Source organism: Neoarius graeffei, chromosome 18 (genome assembly GCF_027579695.1).
Source record: "Neoarius graeffei isolate fNeoGra1 chromosome 18, fNeoGra1.pri, whole genome shotgun sequence".
NCBI classification, from domain to species: Eukaryota; Metazoa; Chordata; class Actinopteri; order Siluriformes; family Ariidae; genus Neoarius; species Neoarius graeffei.
The window spans coordinates 38,048,438-38,069,323 of record NC_083586.1 but is presented as its reverse complement, the minus strand read 5'-3'; the positions used below and the strand labels follow the sequence as shown (position 1 = coordinate 38,069,323).

Genomic DNA, 20,886 nt, shown 5'->3' with positions numbered 1-20,886 from the left:
GGACTGTGGGGGAAACCGGCGCACCCGGAGGAAACCCATGCAGTCACAGGGAGAACATGCAAACTCCACACAAAAAGGCCTTCGCCGGCCACTGGGCTCGAACCCAGAACCTTCTTGCTGTTAGGCAACAGTGTTAACCACTTAACCATCGTGCCGCCCTTGTTTGAAACAAAACTCCTTTAATACTATGTTATATATGCTCACCCAGAGTTTGCTCTCATAGTAGAAGGCATCCAAAAGCTTGACAATGTTGTCATGGTTACAAGATGCCAGTATGTCAATCTCCACCATGTAATCCTCCAGCTCTTCTTCCGTCTTAGTGTCAATCACCTTTGCTGCAGCCAAAATGCCTGACTGTTTGTTCTGAGCCTGAGAGAGGAAATTAATTTAAGTTGTATTATTTGACGTTTATACAAAAAAAAAAGTAAAACATCAGTATGAGGCATAAACGCGTGCTTGGAAGTTTACACCATCGAAGCCGTTTGCCTTGGCACACAACATGGCAAATATTGACAGTTTAGATAGGAAATAAACTATTAACATTGACATGTAATGTTCAAGCATTTATTGTCCACAGTGATCCTTTGATAAGGTCAATATAATGCAGGAAGGAATATTTTTTTGTTCAATTTTGTTTCTTTTGGAAAATTTTAATTATTGTTTGATTGAAATCAATAAAACAAACAGGAAGCAGGTGAAGGAAACTGTCTGCATGTACGGGAAAGTTACAGGCTAGTAATATACAGTAATTTTGCCAGAAATTTTACTCTGACACCCAAAACATTAGTGCTTGATAAAATGATTTTGTTATATTGTTATATTCAAAATTGCTTCCATTAAACAATCAAATAACATTAAGCTTCGAATCTAATACTGTTTGTTTCTTCACAGTTATAATAACTGCACTACTACTGTATAAACAGTAGCAGTAGCCAAGCCTAACAATAAGCAATACTGGACAATGTGCAGTATAATGTGCAATATAAAGTGCAATATCTCTCCTGCTGGCCCTCCCCCCTTCCTCTCCTCCCCATATCTTATCCTTTTTATATTTGTATATGTAAATACTTAATTTAATTTAATTTACCTAGAAGTTTTTTCTCTATTTTCTATTCTCTGTTTATCCTGTAATGATGCTGCTGGAATCTTAATTTCCCTGAGGGAACCCTCCCAAAGGGATCAATAAAGTTCTATCTAATCTAATCTAATCTAATCTAAACAAGTGTGCTACTTATTAACATTTTATAAGTCTCATTAACAACTCTTAGTGAGTTAACATTTTGATCCAATGCTACTTACCCAAAATGTTAACGTTCAGTCCTGACTTGTACTAAAGTCTGGCTTGCATTGTACAGTTTTTCACAAATACTGTAATTCTTGTATAAGAAAGCAAACAATATTTCAAATGCTGTGGCGGCACAGTAATGTGGGTATTTTCAAAAGCCAGAAAATATTAAAGCTGGAAAATTCTTTGGGCTACAGAGATTTTCCACATGTTAAAAAAGTTACTGTGCTGCATCACCACATGACCTGCGAGCCTAATCGTGTATGTGGAAAAGAGGAAAATTTGGGCTTATTGCAGGACAGTTATTTCAATAGCTTGGTTAAATAACGCTGATGTAGAACATGGCATTCAGAGCATTCGAGTGAGTATGCTTGTGAAAGAATGTTGATATTTTCAACACTGGACACTACATGAGCACAAGAGACAACCTACATGAATGACTATCCATCCATTATCTGTAACTGCTTATCCTGTGTAGGGTCGCAGGCAAGCTGAAGCCTATCCCACCTGACGATGGGACAAGTCACCAGATCATTGCAGGGCTGACACATAGAGACAAACAAGTATTCACACTCACATTCACACCTACAGTCAATTGAGGCTACGTTTACATTAGACCGTATCTGTCTCGTTTTCTTCGCGGACGCACTGTCCGTTTACATTAAACCCCCTGGAAAAGCCAGGAAACGGGAATCCGCCAGCGTCCACGTATTCAATCCAGATCGTGTCAGCTCCGGTGCTGTGTAAACATTCAGAATACGCGAATACGCTGTGCTGAGCTCTAGCTGGCGTCTCATTGGACAACGTCACTGTGACATCCACCTTCCTGATTCGCTGGTGTTGGTCATGTGACGCGACTGCTGAAAAACGGTGCGGACTTCCGCCTTGTATCACCTTTCATTAAAGAGTATAAAAGTATGAAAATACTGCAAATACTGATGCAAATACTGCCCATTGTGTAGTTATGATTGTCTTTAGGCTTGCCATCCTTCCACTTGCAAGTGGTAAGTGATCTGCGCTGGGATCTCACACACAGCGGCTCAGTCCCGAATCGTGGCTTGTTCACTTCACTCGCGCGCTCTGTGAGCTGCGCAGGGCCAGAGTGCGCACCCTCCAGAGGGCACTCGCTGTTCAGGGCGGAGTGATTTGGAGCGCAGGATGCCTGCAGAGCCGAGCGTATCTGCGTATTGGTGTTGCTGTGTGCACGGCTAACGGTTTTAGTGTAAACGCGAATCGTTTTAAGAACATTAATCTGATGATCCGCTGATTCGACGTAATGTAAACGTAGCCTTAGAGCCACCAGTTAACCTAACCTGCATGTCTTTGGACTGTGGGGGAAACCGGAGCACCCGGAGGAAACCCATGCAGTCATGGGGAGAACATGCAAACTCCACACAGAAAGGTACTTGTCGGTCACTGGGCTCAAACCCAGGACCTTCTTGCTGTGAGGTGACAGTGCTAACCACTACACCACCGTGCCGCCCTACATGGATGACTAGCTAGTTTGAATTAACAATTATTCACCAAAGGCAAAGTAACTATCAGTGAATAATAACTGAGGTGAAATCGAGGTCGGGCGGCATGGTGGTGTAGTGGTTAACGCTGTCGCCTCACAGCAAGAAGGTTCGGGTTCGAGCCCCGTGGCCGGCGAGGGCCTTTCTGTGTGGAGTTTGCATGTTCTCCCCGTGTCCGCGTGGGTTTCCTCCGGGTGCGGTTTCCCCCACAGTCCAAAGACATGCAGGTTAGGTTAACTGGTGACTCTAAATTGACCGTAGGTGTGAATGTGAGTGTGAATGGTTGTCTGTGTCTATGTGTCAGCCCTGTGATGACCTGGCGACTTGTCCAGGGTGTACCCCGCCTTTCGCCCGTAGTCAGTTGGGATAGGCTCCAGCTTGCCTGCGACCCTGTAGAACAGGATAAAGCGGCTACAGATAATGAGATGAGATATTTTAAAAAATAATTTATTTCAGACTTCAAAAGCAGCATGCAAATGCAATAACGGCACGACGCAGACTTGTGTCACTTATTTATGCCGACTCACATAAAATACTTTATTTTGAAATCGATAAACTAAATCACAACTCCACTTTACGTTTGAATAGTTTTAGACCAAACTTCGTAGCATTTTTAGTGCTTTTAAGAACAGCATTTTCTTTCGTAATTTGCATTCTTCCTCATTTACGGTGACACAGTGATTAGCCGCCATTTTGCTGAATCACTCGAGGTGATTATCGAGAAATAGTCTGAATTTCTCGACCAATCAGCACGTGCGAGTTCCTATAATCACCTCCATATTTGTACTAATGAATAACAGTGTAATTAGCAAACTGTTGTACAGATTGGGACTGAACAACTTCAGCATCATGCTGTAACATAGAAAGAAATACAGATTCTATACACAGGGCTACATAAAGCACAAACAGCATTAAAGTGTGAGAGCTGATCAATGTGATCAAGTGTTATTTGCTTAAAGTGCATATTCTGGACCAATTTTTTTTTTTATATGAAAGAATGTCCCTTTACACACTCATCCAGAAGGGTAATTTTGCACGAGGCCATTTGTCTACAGCAGAAAAAAATAAAATAACAAAACGGAGTCTGGAGCCAGATTCGTGACGTTACCTGCGGAAGCGCCAGCAGGCTGCGAGAGCTTTGCACAGTTTCAGTGCACAGCCTGTGTAGACCAAGCGCTCCCATTTCTCTCTCATTGTCCGGTCTTTTGGGAAACGATGAGTACTAATCCCATCAAGATTGGTGTTGCTACACCCTCCTACGATACATCTGTTAACCATTTTAATAATTACGTGATAACGTTGAAGAAATTTGCAGAAAACCACCAGGTCGTTTTCTCATAAACAAACCAGCGCTGACATAGGATTCAGAAGGAGGTGTCCCGCACGCGACGTCACGAAAATCAATGTTTGCCGGGAAATCCAAATGCCAAGTTTTTTCAGAGGCGGACCAATTTGCCTCAAATGGCTTGATTTCAACTGAATTTTTCTGGTATTGCGCAAGGTAAAAAAATTGCACAAAATGCAAAATGTGACAGATATTTGACCAAAGTTTAATATAAAATAGGAGAATTACATTGATCTTGCTCCTGAATTTACCCGTGATATGCACTTTAAAGTGGTTGAGGTCTAAATTAATGGCTTGAGCTCATTACTTACAAGCAAGCCTTGTATGAGTAATGCCCAGGACTTGGATAAAAGTTCAGGACTTGGATAAAAGTTCAGGACTTGGATAAAAGTTCAGGACTTGGATAAAAGTTCAGGACTTGGATAAATGTTCAGGACTTGGATAAACGGTCACTGTAACGGTGAGTCTGCTTACAATTTCATCTGCTGAAGCAAAACAGCTTGAGACTTGAAACTAAACTGAACTGTTCACCGGGAAGTCTTTCTTTCTTTAGCTTTTGCAAATCCATCCTCTTTCTGTCGTATGGAAATCCTGTAGTATTTCCTCACAGCAGAAAAGGATTTCCTCCATCTTCCACCTATTCCTGTTGCCGGTACATGATGGTTCTTTAAGCAGGGTTCTCTCTTTTAATACTGACCTATTCTGCCTCAGAAGACAGTCATACTGAATCCCTTTGCAAAACTTAGTACAGACCAATACACTTAATCTTGTACAGGGGCGTAGCTGGGGGGGGGGTCCTGGGGTGCCCGTGACCCCCCTTTATCGGACCATACATTTTTTCAATAGCTGCATAAGAATATTAGAAAAGCACCCACTGTAATTTTTCTAACATTTTTTTAAAAATTAGATTATCACCTCAGCCTCATTAGAGTTTCTGTCTGGACTTTCTGTGGTTTGGGCACGAAAACCCAGTTCTGCGCAAGCGCAACACGATCGCACTAGAAAGCCTGGTCAAGCTGCCAGTGTAGCTGCAGTCTTTTTAGTTGCGAATTATGAGTATTTCCTCTTGTGTTAATAATTCGCCATGTCAAAACAAGCAAAACTTTCCTCCTTTCGATGTGAAGAGAGGTAAGGAATTTATTATATATTTTTTCCATCAAAGTTACATTTTGTGGCTTCGAAGCTAAGTTTTAGTGTGCCGTTTCTAGAACACAACATCAAGAAAGCATGGAAGAAACAGCAATAATGAAAGAGCCGGTTTCTAAGCTACCTAAAACTAGGAATGGTAATTATTTTTTGTTACATATTTTTCATAGTCGGGACTGGCGATGATGAGCATACCCTATGGCAGAGCGATCGACATTGACAAGATTGTTGACATCTTTGCCATTCGTCATCCATGATGCCGTTTACTTAGAAACATTTTGGCTGATGAGCAGTAAGACAACAAGAATAGAGAGATCTGCATCGGTTGACTAGGGTAAGATGTCGAGCCGCTATCCATACACTGCCGGATAAAGCTGATTTGGCCGAATCATTGTCCGACATCTCAACAGCTCGCAACATGAGATGAAAGAATGATGCAAAGACCGCGCTAGTTTCTCAAATGTATTCAATGTATTTTTTCATTTACAAACCTGCGGCAGGCTGCCAGTCAGTGTGTGACCACCCCCCCCGAAAATCCTAGCTACGCCCCTGCTGTAATACTCATACCAGGCACAGTACTCTTTCTACAGATGAATGCAGCTCTTGCAAACTTTTCTCTGGTTGACTGAACATTTTTGGTTTGTAGTTTATCCTCAACCCAGCAGTGATATTGAGGTGTTCAAAAATCCCAGCAGACACAAGCTACAACTAGAAGTGTACTCGGAGAGCGCAGACTTCCGCTAAGGGCAAAAGTCGACTCTTCTAAGATATGCAAACCTGCAACCGCAACCATGTTATACATCTGGATGTATTTCCAAAACTATTAAAATTATCTGCCTACATGTGTATCCCAGAGGATAACTGGTATCTATGAATGTGGACTGTGATATGGAGTTATCGTATTTCTACACTGGTTATGTTTTTGTTTGTTTGTTTGTTTGTTTGTTTGTTTTTTAATGACTGAACTTTACTGCCATCTACTGGGTTTAAGATGTGACCCATTGTTGAGCGCAGACTTCTGCGAAGGCTAAATGTGGTCTCTCACAACGTTAGCGAAAGTGAAAATCAATTCATGGATCTGCCCTGTGACTCAGATGCACTTCAAAATTTAATGGGTTCTTCCTTAGCCCATGCTACACCTTTCCACCAAGTTTCATGGAAATCTGGGGTGGGTTTCCCAAAAACATCGTAGCACAAAGATCATTAAATGGTAGAGTGAGCATCACAATGAACACTCTCTCTCTGAGTTAAGATGCTCTTAGCGTTAAGAGGCTTTTGGGAAACTCACCCCTGGTTGGTAAGCTAGACAAACAAACAAACAAACAGACAAACAAACCACACTGAAAACATAACCTCTTTGGCAGAGGTAGCTACTCTACCATGTCAGCAGTGGTCCTTTGGTGAAGGAAACCAAAGGCCCACTGGCATGATAATAATGTTCAAGTCTACCTTTAAAGACAATTTGACCTTAAAGACCATTTTAATTAAAAAATAACACTTCAATGCACCTTTCCAGGTAAATTTACAGATTATGGACTCTTGAGGCTACCACTCCAGTGATAAGGAACGATACAGTACAGTACATTTTTTTCTCAGAGCAGTGGAGTGAAAGTAATGTGGTGCGGGACCACACTGGTGAGAATGTGAACACCTGAGCACGTGATTGGGTGCACTTCTGCACTTGGCAGTTATTAATTACCAGAAAGTCAATCATGTGATATCCTCTATAAAATTAGAAACAATTCTGCACCCAATGTTGCCAACATAGGGTCTTAGATGTGGTGACTTTAATTCAAAAAAGAGCCTAATGACAAATCTAGCGACTTTTTCAGCACACGTTAGTGACTGTCTTGAATTCAATATGGTTCTCCAGCTCACACCACAGCTGTTATACAAGTTTAGAAAGCAGGTTCACGCGACTCACCATCAGTGTGTAACGCCTGACTGTGTTGCCCTTACGTCCAGTCACTGATTACCATTGTTTAAACTCTCATTTTGGAGATATTACATTTTATAAGTACTAAAAGCAAGTAAATGTTTTCCTTCATGGTTACTCACTGTCACTGCTTTTTTTTCTGTGTTCTTGAGAGAAAGTTTAGTATTCTGTAAATGCATAAAGGTTTCGCTCATAGTGCCATAGCCAAAGATGACTTCTTTCTATAAGAAAAAAATTATTGAAGAAATAATCTCATCTCATCTCATTATCTGTAGCCGCTTTATCCTTCTACAGGGTCGCAGGCAAGCTGGAGCCTATCCCAGCTGACTACGGGCGAAAGGCGGGGTACACCCTGGACAAGTCGCCAGGTCATCACAGGGCTGACACATAGACACAGACAACCATTCACACTCACACCTACGGTCAATTTAGAGTCACCAGTTAGCCTAACCTGCATGTCTTTGGACTGTGGGGGAAACCGGAGCACCCGGAGGAAACCCACGCGGACACGGGGAGAACATGCAAACTCCACACAGAAAGGCCCTCGCCGGACCCGGGGTTCGAACCCAGGACCTTCTTGCTGTGAGGCAACAGCGCTAACCACTACACCACCATGCCGCCTTGAAGAAATAATGAATAATTTATTTTCTATTCAGATAAAACTCCATTCTTCACTGCATGTCAATGATCCGATACATAGGAAGCAACTACTAATGCGATACAATATGATTCACCCCAGTGCAATTCAGGATGCAGTGCAATTCAACACAACATGATTCAATGTGATATGAAGTGATGCAAAAGAATACAATGCTATACAATTCCAGTAGGGACTCGCCAAACATTTGATTTATAGCAATACAGTGGAACGTGTAGCGAAAGCTCCATGGTAATCTGTGCGTTTACATGCACATAGAGAAATTCGAATTTCTGCCGTTGCTCGACTGAAATCGAAGTTCTAAATGCCATGGAAACACCTTAGCTAGGCTGAAATCGAACCGAACTTGATTTCTTGTAATCGAGCTACACAACCTAGATTATGCGATTTTAGCCGAGCTACTTAGTGCATGTATATCCTATCGAGCTACGGAGTCGAGCTACTTACTTCAGCACTGCCCCTTCCGGAAGTGACGAGTGACGAGACCACAAGCGGGAAACACAACAGCCTCGGTCGGCATGACAACGAATCATGACAACGCCATGAATCTTTTCTTTTTGTGGCATTGTTTGCACTGTTAAAATTTAGCTCACTTACTGTATCACCAAATACATCTGTACAGCTGTTGCATAGCTGTGAATTGTGTACATAAACAAGTCATTGTATTTGTGTGTGTGTGTGTGTGTGTGTGTGTGTGTGTGTGTGTGTGTATATGTCCAACATCTGAAGAATGTCAATAAAAACAAAACAATTGAACTTTTTTGTGTGTTTATTAAGAAATAAGTTAAATTGTAAGCAAAAAAAATTTTTTTTTGTAAGCAAAAAATGGACTTTAGAAAAATATACAATTGTGCAAAATAAGTTGTCTTACAAAACAGTGGTCTGCGCAGGACAGTTTGTAGCCATACAGTCTGTTAGAGCAAGCCTAATAGCTTGAGCACGGAACTTGTGAACACGGAACTGCCAGTGTTGCCAGATTGGGCGGTTTTAAGTGCATTTTGGCGGATTTGAACATGTTTTGGGCTGGAAAACGTCAGCAGTATCTGGCAACACTGCTGATAACTTTGTGTATACTCTTGAATAGCTCTTCTTCATGACGACAACCGGACGTGTACCAACACGATGGGGCGTGTAGCGCCACCTGTGGCTCGGGTGCACAATGTACCTCACACAATAGCTCGATTTCCTTGTGTGCATGTAGGATTGGATTTCTCTGGCACCCCTGCTGGGACCCTTAGCTCGATTACCGACAGTAGCTCGATTTCGATGTGCATGTAAACGCACTGTGACTCGTCTGGACTTGCCTCCAAATCGCGCAAGACTTAATGAGAATTGCCCACTGACAGCAGCGGAGAAGAGAAACAGTTGAGAGAGGAGGAATCTATCTAAATATAAAATTATCGGTCAAAATTTACTGGTCACATTTCTAAATAATGAAAACATAATCGAGCCTCTATGCCAGGGGTCACCAAACTTTTTTCTCTGGGGGCCACATTGTCGTTCCTGACTGTGATGGGGGTCCGTGGCCCGGTCAGCTATATAACATAGAATTGTATGACCCAGACAAATATGACCACCAGCAGGCCTCATTGTGTAGTAGAGATTACTAGCCGGGCACAGCCATCCACACTACTATATCCATACTACTATATCAACACTTGATTCCTGGCACATATTTGTTTATCTTTACTAGTGGTTTGCAAAAGTAGTAATCAAGTCTTCACACTTTGTTTTAATTTGAAATACCACAGATATTCCATTTATTTATTTTCTAATAAAAATAACATCAAAGCTGTCAAGGTAAGAAACATCTGCCTAGCTGAGGTGATTGACACTGGCAAAGGTGAGTGAAAAATTATAAATTGTAGGTAGGCCTGTTGATATTATTAATAATATTAATAATAATTGTGTGCGGGGCGGCACGGTGGTGTAGTGGTTAGCGCTGTCGCCTCACAGCAAGAAGGTCCTGGGTTCGAGCCCCGGGGCCGGCGAAGGCCTTTCTGTGTGGAGTTTGCATGTTCTCCCCGTGTCCGCGTGGGTTTCCTCCGGGTGCTCCGGTTTCCCCCGCAGTCCAAAGACATGCAGGTTAGGTTAACTGGTGACTCTAAATTGACCGTAGGTGTGAATGTGAGTGTGAATGGTTGTCTGTGTCTATGTGTCAGCCCTGTGATGACCTGGCGACTTGTCCAGGGTGTACCCCGCCTTTCGCCCGTAGTCAGCTGGGATAGGCTCCAGCTTGCCTGCGACCCTGTAGAAGGATAAAGCGGCTAGAGATAATGAGATGAGATGAGATAATTGTGTGCAGCACGTAATAAAGGTCAAATAAATAGGCCTATAAAATAAATACATTTTAAAAAACAGTGAAATTATAATAATATGAGCAATAGATCAATAGATCACAGCAGTTGTGCTGTGTCCTGCACGTCATTGCTCTCACCCAAGGCCAAAGCAAAAAACTCGAATTCTGACACTTTCTCATTCAGCTGGTCATACACGTTGTCCCCCAAATCTTCGGTTCGCCTGGTCATAGTAGGTGCGGAGAGACTCACCGCGTTGAGCGCATCCTTCTTGTCGGGACACACCTCCTCGGCCACAGCAAGCATGGATACTTTAACGAAGTCCCCATCAGTAAACGGCTTTCCATGGGTAGCTAGTAGGTGAGCTACCTTATAGCTAGCTCGGACAGCAGCCTGGTTGATCTGGGGGTTTGGCGAAGGAATACATTCTGTTGTGCAGCCAGTCCGCATTTCATCCTCCGAATCCTGTCTTCTCTTGTTTGCCCTCACAAACTAGCATACTCTTTGTGGCGGGTTTCATAGTGACAACGCAGATTATATTCTTTGAAAACCGACACACTTTCTTTACATACAAGACAAACTGCACGGTCCTTACACTGAACGAAAAAATAATCGGTGGCCCACTGTTCTTTAAAAACTCTGCACTCTCTGTCAGCTTTTCGCTTACCGCTAGCCATTTTGCTGTCCTGAACACTGACAGTTCTCTGCGCGTGCGCTGCCTGTCACTGCTTGATTGCGAGCATATGACGAAAATTCGGAAAATATGAACAGTTCATTTTATAACTAATATCAATTGTAATTGATAAAATCAACAAAATACAAGATGCAGACATGTTATTATTTGCCAAAAAGCAATTTAAAAAAATAGGCCATGACTACTTTTGAGGATTGCCTCATAGGGCCGGTTCAAGTGGTGAGGGGCAGAGGGGCTGGGGGGCCAGTCAAAGGGGGGTGGCGGGCCAGAGTCGGCCCGCAGGCCGTAGTTTGATGACCCCTGCTCTATGCCATTAATAAATTGGATTGCCAAATTGTATCCCGTGCACGCTTTTTTAATCCTAGCAATCGCGCTATCGCCGTGTTTCCTTTATCCTGTTTAATGTGCAATTTGAAATAGTGAACTAAAAAAATTAGTAACTGAAACGTGAATTTCGAAGAAAAAAAACCCTCTCAAGTATTGCAGAAACATTTTTACGCTTGCATACGGTGTTTTTTCAGATGATTCAATAAAACAATGTTTCACAAAATTGAAATGGAAACACGTTTTTCACACTGAAGTCACATGTATGACATTATTTTTCTGAAAAAAAAAGAGCTATCATGGGAAAACCCTGATTTAATCATACGACAGACATGACTTAATGGAAACACAGACCATTCACAATCGTGTGTTGTCAAAATTGTTTAAAATATTGCTTCTATTGTGTGCAAAACTGTAAAGGAAACCCAGTGACTGTGAACTTTCACGCTGGTCCACTGACGTGACTCAGTGAATCTTACGAACCATAATTCTAAGTGAACATCTTCCTTTTTCATGTAGCCTTATTACCTTAAGTTATGTTTTCGCCTCCGTTTGTTTGTTTGTTCCCAATGTAACTCAAAAAGTAGTGAACAGATTTTGATGAAATTTTGAGGAAAGGTTCAGGAAAGGTTCCATGGACCAAGGATCAACTCCGGGATATTGCATGTTTTCTGTTTATTTGAAGTAGTGTATTTTATTACTATCCTGAACTTGCAGGTCATGGTACATTCCACATAATTATATCCATTTTACAGAGAAAGGCTTCAGAGTTAAATTAAAAAGAATATTGAACTTTACCCCTTAAATGTGTTGCACAAAACTGAAATGGAAACATGTTTTTCACAATCTTACTAACCTTAATTCTAAAGCCTGGTGCACATGGGTGATTTTCTGTCGCAACTGTATTGTGATTTTTGGACGCAAGTTTCCCCTCCCGTATGCGCGTTATCTGCGACCAGTGGGCGATCTGGGGAGGGGGATGCAAGTCACATGGAAATCACGTGACTGCAACCCTGATTCCAAAAAAGTTGGGACAAAGTACAAATTGTAAATAAAAACGGAATGCAATGATGTGGAAGTTTCAAAATTCCATATTTTATTCAGAATAGAACATAGATGACATATCAAATGTTTAAACTGAGAAAATGTATCATTTAAAGAGAAAAATTAGGTGATTTTAAATTTCATGACAACAACACATCTCAAAAAAGTTGGGACAAGGCCATGTTTACCACTGTGAGACATCCCCTTTTCTCTTTACAACAGTCTGTAAACATCTGGGGACTGAGGAGACAAGTTGCTCAAGTTTAGGGATAGGAATGTTAACCCATTCTTGTCTAAAGTAGGATTCTAGTTGCTCAACTGTCTTAGGTCTTTTTTGTCATATCTTCCGTTTTATGATGTGCCAGATGTTTTCTATGGGTGAAAGATCTGGACTGCAGGCTGGCCAGTTCAGTACCCGGACCCTTCTTCTACGCAGCCATGATGCTGTAATTGATGCAGTATGTGGTTTGGCATTGTCATGTTGGAAAATGCAAGGTCTTCCCTGAAAGAGACGTCATCTGGATGGGAGCATATGTTGCTCTAGAACCTGGATATACCTTTCAGCATTGGTGGTGTCTTTCCAGATGTGTAAGCTGCCCATGCCACACGCACTAATGCAACCCCATACCATCAGAGATGCAGGCTTCTGAACTGAGCGCTGATAACAACTTGGGTCGTCCTTCTCCTCTTTAGTCCGAATGACACGGCGTCCCTGATTTCCATAAAGAACTTCACATTTTGATTCGTTTGACCACAGAACAGTTTTCCACTTTGCCACAGTCCATTTTAAATGAACCTTGGCCCAGAGAAGACGTCTGCGCTTCTGGATCATGTTTAGATACGGCTTCTTCTTTGAACTATAGAGTTTTAGCTGGCAACGGCGGATGGCACGGTGAATTGTGTTCACAGATAATGTTCTCTGGAAATATTCCTGAGCCCATTTTGTGATTTCCAATACAGAAGCATGCCTGTATGTGATGCAGTGCCATCTAAGGGCCCGAAGATCACGGGCACCCAGTATGGTTTTCCGGCCTTGACCCTTACGCACAGAGATTCTTCCATCTTTTGATGATATTATGCACTGTAGATGATGATATGTTCAAACTCTTTGCAATTTTACACTGTCGAACTCCTTTCTGATGTTGCTCCACTATTTGTCAGCGCAGAATTAGGGGGATTGGTGATCCTCTTCCCATCTTTACTTCTGAGAGCCGCTGCCACTCCAAGATGCTCTTTTTATACCCAGTCATGTTAATGACCTATTGCCAATTGACCTAATGAGTTGCAATTTGGTCCTCCAGCTGTTCCTTTTTTGTAATTTTAACTTTTCCAGCCTCTTATTGCCCCTGTCCCAACTTTTTTGAGATGTGTTGCTGTCATGAAATTTCAAATGAGCCAATATTTGGCATGAAATTTCAAAATGTCTCACTTTCGACATTTGATATGTTATCTATGTTCTATTGTGAATACAATATCAGTTTTTGAGATTTGTAAATTATTGCATTCCGTTTTTATTTACAATTTGTACTTTGTCCCAACTTTTTTGGAATCGGGGTTGTACTTTGCGGGCAGGGATTGGCTTAGCCTTTTTGGAGGTGATTGCTTCGTTATCGCAAAGACATGCACATGCAACAATATCTCTGCAACAAGTCAGCGACTGGCGATTTTTTGTCGCAGAATAGCAAGCATGTTTGATACCTGAGATCTGTCGCAAGCAACATCACCGTTGCAAATATCCATACATGAAGTGATTTTTCGCTTGCATCAAAAAGTTGCGCAACCAAGCAACAGAAAATCGTCCATGTGCGCCAGGCTTTAGTGAACATCTTCCTTCAAGTAGCCTTATTAATCTTCGCTAACTTTGTTGGAGGTTATTGCACTTGTTGTACGTTGCTCTGGATAACAGCGTCTGCTAAATGCCATGTAATGTAATGTTTTCACCTCCATTTGTTTGTTTGTTTTGCTGTTCCCCAACGTAACTCATAAAGTAGCTAACAGATTTCAATGAAGTTTTGAGGAAAAGTGGGCCATGGGCCAAGGAACAACTGATTAGATTCTGATGCAAATTCATATATATATATATATATATATACACACACACTACCGTTCAAAAGTTTGGGGTCACCCAGACAATTTTGTGTTTTCCATGAAAAGTCACACTTTTATTTACCACCATAAGTTGTAAAATGAATAGAAAATATAATCAAGACATTTTTCTGGCCATTTTGAGCATTTAATTGACCCCACAAATGTGATGCTCCAGAAACTCAATCTGCTCAAAGGAAGGTCAGTTTTATAGCTTCTCTAAAGAGCTCAACTGTTTTCAGCTGTGCTAACATGATTGTACAAGGGTTTTCTAATCATCCATTAGCCTTCTGAGGCAATGAGCAAACACATTGTACCATTAGAACACTGGAGTGAGAGCTGCTGGAAATGGGCCTCTATACACCTATGGAGATATTGCACCAAAAACCAGACATTTGCAGCTAGAATAGTCATTTACCACATTAGCAATGTATAGAGTGGATTTCTGATTAGTTTAAAGTGATCTTCATTGAAAAGAACAGTGCTTTTCTTTCAAAAATAAGGACATTTCAAAGTGACCCCAAACTTTTGAACGGTAGTGTGTATATATGTATATATGGATCCAGGATTTTTTTTGTCTATTCCCAACGCAACTCAAAAAGTAGCGAACACATTTTGATTTAGTGTACAGCTTTAGTATTATCCTAGGTTCAAGTAATTAAATTTTGATGTTGATAAGATGTAGCTTGGTGGAGGAATGGATTCTACAAGGTGCCCTTCTAGGTTACCATTTGATATGCAAATTAAGGATCCTGATGAACAAGCAGTATGCAAATAAATCTGTGACGTCACGTAGAGTTGCTTTAGCTACTTTCCCCTGAAAACAATTGATAACTGTGCGATTATAAAAGGTTTCTACAAAACATTAATGCAATACAATGAAGCCATGGTTATTATACAGTTATAACTGTGTATTAAACGTGTAATAACAATGATGTTTACCTTATACACCTTTCCAAAAGCTCCGTCTCCTAATTCTCCGATAATTTCCCAGCTTTCCTCCGGGTTTACATCTCTGTGGACGTGTTCATACTGCTTTCTCTTCCTCTCCGGACCGAGCTTGAATATTTTCCGAAAATTAAAGAAAGCCATAGTGGGTCCCAAGTGTTTATTATCCTGATAGAAGAGTTTTATTTCCGTGGAAAAAGCAGCCTTCAGTTCCAGACACAACAACTACTGCATGTTTATTATTGCTCAGAGATGTAATTACACTACCGCATGGGCATTCTGGGTTTTCTAAAGGTGTCTGGATCAATATTAAGTCATAATTATAAACGTTATTTACTTATAAAACATGCCTGAGCTGGTTAAATAAGTGGGAAAGGGATAACTGTCTCGACAGCCTTCCATTTAGCCTGCTGTGTTTACATGGAGCCGATTAACATTACCGTGTAAACAAACACACAAGGTCAAGTCTGTCAGTGCCACACTTCACACATAATCAGGTCTCTGTGTTTAGAATAAATCTGTATACTGTCCCAGTATAAAGCAAATCCAAGGTAAAGGAAAGGAAAACGTTGATGTTGTTCCCAACAGATCCGCTTCCTCAGTGAAAGAGGGATCCATGGACGGATAAAAACTCCACTGGATTTAACTACGAGTTCATCCCTGATGCTGTAGTTTCCTTTTGTTTTCCCCGTGTAAATGTGAAATGCAGTCAGTATTTCACTCCGATTCACTTCATCTGGACTGGAGCGCCATAACACAGCGGATTCTCAGTGCGCGTTCACGAGAAACAGATCAAAGCGCGCACGGGTGGTTTGGAACGTCGTCGCCTCCTGCTGCTGCTGCTGCGGGTGCTGGGTTTCATCCCAAATGGCTTCCTGCTCAGCACACAGCGCCCCACATAGGGAGCGCAGGCCCGGAGTTCATATCCTATGTAGTGGACTTTTATAGGAAATCTGAGGCGTTTTGGTCATCTGCAGGTGTTTTAAACTTTAGCTGATTATACTCGAACCTGAACAAACAGTGTTTAAACAGAAGTTTAATTTCATAAATCAAAATATCAGTTGTTTACAGAAATGCTAGTTTGTGGTTAATCTGTCTACTCCGTTAGTTTTTGGTTAGGTGATTTAATGTTAGTTTTTGGTTAGCTTGTTTACTCCCATGTTAGTTTTTGGTTAGGTAATTTTAATGTTAGTTTTTTGTTAGCTTGTTTACTCTAATGTTGTTTTTTTGTTAGCTTGTTTACTCTAATGTTAGTTTTTGGTTAGCTTGTTTACTCTAATGTTAGTTTTTGGTTAGCTTGTTTACTCTAATGTTAGTTTTTTGTTAGCTTGTTTACTCTAATGTTAGTTTTTGGTTAGGTAATTTAATGTTAGTTTTTGGTTGTTTCCTCTGTTAGTTTTTGGTTAGCTTGTTTATTCTAATGTTAGTTTTTGGTTAGCTTGTTTACTCTAATGTTAGTTTTTTGTTAGCTTGTTTACTCTAATGTTAGTTTTTGGTTAGGTAATTTAATGTTAGTTTTTGGTTGTTTACTCTGTTAGTTTTTGGTTAGCTTGTTTACTCTAATGTTAGTTTTTGGTTAGGTAATTTAATGTTAGTTTTTGGTTGTTTACTCTGTTAGTTTTTGATTAGCTTGTTTACTCTAATGTTAGTTTTTTGGTTAGGTAATTTAATGTTAGTTTTTTGTTAGCTTGTTTACTCTAATGTTAGTTTTTGGTTAGCTTGTTTACTCTAATGTTAGTTTTTTGTTAGCTTGTTTACTCTAATGTTAGTTTTTGGTTAGGTAATTTAATGTTAGTTTTTTGTTAGCTTGTTTACTCTAATGTTAGTTTTTTGTTAGCTTGTTTACTCTAATGTTAGTTTTTGGTTAGGTAATTTAATGTTAGTTTTTGGTTGTTTACTCTGTTAGTTTTTGGTTAGCTTGTTTACTCTAATGTTAGTTTCTGGTCAGCTTGTTTACTCTAATGTTAGTTTTGGTCAGCTTGTTTACTCTAATGTTAGTTTTTTTGTTAGGTAATTTAATGTTAGTTTTTGGTTGTTTACTCTGTTAGTTTTTGGTTAGCTTGTTTACTCTAATGTTAGTTTTTTTGTTAGGTAATTTAATGTTAGTTTTTGGTTGTTTACTCTGTTAGTTTTTGATTAGCTTGTTTACTCTAATGTTAGTTTTTTGGTTAGGTAATTTAATGTTAGTTTTTTGTTAGCTTGTTTACTCTAATGTTAGTTTTTTGTTAGCTTGTTTACTCTGTTAGTTTTTTGTTAGCTTGTTTACTCTAATGTTAGTTTTTGGTTAGCTTGTTTACTCTAATGTTAGTTTTTTGTTAGCTTGTTTACTCTAATGTTAGTTTTTGGTTAGGTAATTTAATGTTAGTTTTTGGTTGTTTACTCTGTTAGTTTTTTGTTAGCTTGTTTACTCTAATGTTAGTTTTTGGTTAGCTTGTTTACTCTAATGTTAGTTTTTTGTTAGCTTGTTTACTCTAATGTTAGTTTTTGGTTAGGTAATTTAATGTTAGTTTTTTGTTAGCTTGTTTACTCTAATGTTAGTTTTTTGTTAGCTTGTTTACTCTAATGTTAGTTTTTGGTTAGGTAATTTAATGTTAGTTTTTGGTTGTTTACTCTGTTAGTTTTTGGTTAGCTTGTTTACTCTAATGTTAGTTTTTGGTTAGCTTGTTTACTCTAATATTAGTTTTTGGTTAGCTTGTTTACTCTAATGTTAGTTTTTGGTTAGCTTGTTTACTCTAATGTTAGTTTTTGGTTAGGTAATTTAATGTTAGTTTTTGGTTAGCTTGTTTACTCTAATGTTAGTTTTTGGTTAGGTAATTTAATGTTAGTTTTTGGTTAGCTTGTTTACTCTAATGTTAGTTTTTTGTTAGCTTGTTTACTCTAATGTTAGTTTTTTGTTAGCTTGTTTACTCTGTTAGTTTTTTGTTAGCTTGTTTACTCTAATGTTAGTTTTTGGTTAGCTTGTTTACTCTAATGTTAGTTTTTTGTTAGCTTGTTTACTCTAATGTTAGTTTTTGGTTAGGTAATTTAATGTTAGTTTTTGGTTAGCTTGTTTACTCTAATGTTAGTTTTTTGTTAGCTTGTTTACTCTAATGTTAGTTTTTGGTTAGGTAATTTAATGTTAGTTTTTGGTTGTTTACTCTGTTAGTTTTTGGTTAGCTTGTTTACTCTAATGTTAGTTTTTGGTTAGCTTGTTTACTCTAATATTAGTTTTTGGTTAGCTTGTTTACTCTAATGTTAGTTTTTGGTTAGCTTGTTTACTCTCATGTTAGTTTTTGGTTAGGTAATTTAATGTTAGTTTTTGGTTAGCTTGTTTACTCTAATGTTAGTTTTTGGTTAGGTAATTTAATGTTAGTTTTTGGTTAGGTAATTTAATGTTAGTTTTTGGTTAGCTTGTTTACTCTAATGTTAGTTTTTGGTTAGCTTGTTTACTCTAATGTTAGTTTTTGGTTAGCTTGTTTACTCTAATGTTAGTTTTTGGTTAGCTTGTTTACTCTAATGTTAGTTTTTGGTTAGCTTGTTTACTCTAATGTTAGTTTTTGGTTAGCTTGTTTACTCTAATGTTAGTTTTTGTTTAGCTTGTTTACTCTAATGTTAGTTTTTTGTTAGCTTGTTTACTCTAATGTTAGTTTTTGGTTAGGTAATTTAATGTTAGTTTTTGGTTGTTTACTCTGTTAGTTTATGGTTAGCTTGTTTACTCTAATGTTAGTTTTTGGTTAGCTTGTTTACTCTAATGTTAGTTTTTTGTTAGCTTGTTTACTCTAATGTTAGTTTTTGGTTAGGTAATTTAATGTTAGTTTTTGGTTGTTTCCTCTGTTAGTTTTTGGTTAGCTTGTTTACTCTAATGTTAGTTTTTGGTTAGCTTGTTTACTCTAATGTTAGTTTTTGGTTAGCTTGTTTACTCTAATGTTAGTTTTTGGTCAGCTTGTTTACTCTAATGTTAGTTTCTGGTCAGCTTGTTTACTCTAATGTTAGTTTTTGGTTAGCTTGTTTACTCTAATGTTAGTTTTTGGTCAGCTTGTTTACTCTAATGTTAGTTTTGGTCAGCTTGTTTACTCTAATGTTAGTTTTTTTGTTAGGTAATTTAATGTTAGTTTTTGGTTGTTTACTCTGTTAGTTTTTTGTTAGCTTGTTTACTCTAATGTTAGTTTTTTGGTTAGGTAATTTAATGTTAGTTTTTGGTTAGCTTGTTTACTCTAATGTTAGTTTTTTGTTAGCTTGTTTACGCTAATGTTAGTTTTTGGTTAGCTTGTTTACTCTAATGTTAGTTTTTGGTTAGGTAATTTAATGTTAGTTTTTGGTTGTTTACTCTGTTAGTTTTTGGTTAGCTTGTTTACTCTAATGTTAGTTTTTGGTTAGCTTGTTTACTCTAATGTTAGTTTTTGGTTAGCTTGTTTACTCTAATGTTAGTTTTTTGTTAGCTTGTTTACTCTAATGTTAGTTTTTTGTTAGCTTGTTTACTCTAATGTTAGTTTTTGGTTAGGTAATTTAATGTTAGTTTTTGGTTGTTTACTCTGTTAGTTTTTGGTTAGCTTGTTTACTCTAATGTTAGTTTTTGGTTAGCTTGTTTACTCTAATGTTAGTTTTTGGTTAGCTTGTTTACTCTAATGTTAGTTTTTGGTTAGCTTGTTTACTCTAATGTTAGTTTTTGGTTAGCTTGTTTACTCTAATGTTAGTTTTTGGTTGTTTACTCTGTTAGTTTTTGGTTAGCTTGTTTACTCTAATGTTAGTTTCTGGTCAGCTTGTTTACTCTAATGTTAGTTTTTGGTCAGCTTGTTTACTCTAATGTTAGTTTTGGTCAGCTTGTTTACTCTAATGTTAGTTTTTTTGTTAGGTAATTTAATGTTAGTTTTTGGTTGTTTACTCTGTTAGTTTTTGGTTAGCTTGTTTACTCTAATGTTAGTTTTTGGTTAGGTAATTTAATGTTAGTTTTTGGTTGTTTACTCTGTTAGTTTTTGATTAGCTTGTTTACTCTAATGTTAGTTTTTTGGTTAGGTAATTTAATGTTAGTTTTTTGTTAGCTTGTTTACTCTAATGTTAGTTTTTGGTTAGCTTGTTTACTCTAATGTTAGTTTTTTGTTAGCTTGTTTACTCTAATGTTAGTTTTTGGTTAGGTAATTTAATGTTAGTTTTTGGTTAGCTTGTTTACTCTAATGTTAGTTTTTTGTTAGCTTGTTTACTCTAATGTTAGTTTTTGGTTAGGTAATTTAATGTTAGTTTTTGGTTGTTTACTCTGTTAGTTTTTGGTTAGCTTGTTTACTCTAATGTTAGTTTTTGGTTAGCTTGTTTACTCTAATGTTAGTTTTTGGTTAGCTTGTTTACTCTAATGTTAGTTTTTTGTTAGCTTGTTTACTCTAATGTTAGTTTCTGGTCAGCTTGTTTACTCTAATGTTAGTTTTTGGTCAGCTTGTTTACTCTAATGTTAGTTTTGGTCAGCTTGTTTACTCTAATGTTAGTTTTTTTGTTAGGTAATTTAATGTTAGTTTTTGGTTGTTTACTCTGTTAGTTTTTGGTTAGCTTGTTTACTCTAATGTTAGTTTTTGGTTAGGTAATTTAATGTTAGTTTTTGGTTGTTTACTCTGTTAGTTTTTGATTAGCTTGTTTACTCTAATG

At 38.5% G+C, this 20,886-nt stretch overlaps 2 protein-coding genes across 2 annotated transcripts in view; one reads left to right on the top strand and one right to left on the bottom strand.

The window, feature by feature from the left end:
* slkb (STE20-like kinase b) overlaps nt 1–16,128 on the bottom strand; it is an 82,048-nt gene extending 65,920 nt beyond the window's left edge. Inside the window, exons 1-2 of the mRNA XM_060898777.1 lie at nt 15,271–16,128; nt 205–369 (exon numbers count right to left, since the gene is read on the bottom strand). Coding sequence (XP_060754760.1) covers nt 205–369; nt 15,271–15,420 — 315 coding nt within the window. The 5' untranslated portion in view covers nt 15,421–16,128. The remainder of the gene's footprint in view (nt 1–204; nt 370–15,270) is intronic.
* A 65-nt stretch (nt 16,129–16,193) lies between these two features.
* tsga10 (testis specific, 10) overlaps nt 16,194–20,886 on the top strand; it is a 47,085-nt gene continuing 42,392 nt past the window's right edge. The window contains exon 1 of the mRNA XM_060899518.1: nt 16,194–16,253. The gene's annotated coding sequence lies outside the window, so the exon portion shown is untranslated. The remainder of the gene's footprint in view (nt 16,254–20,886) is intronic.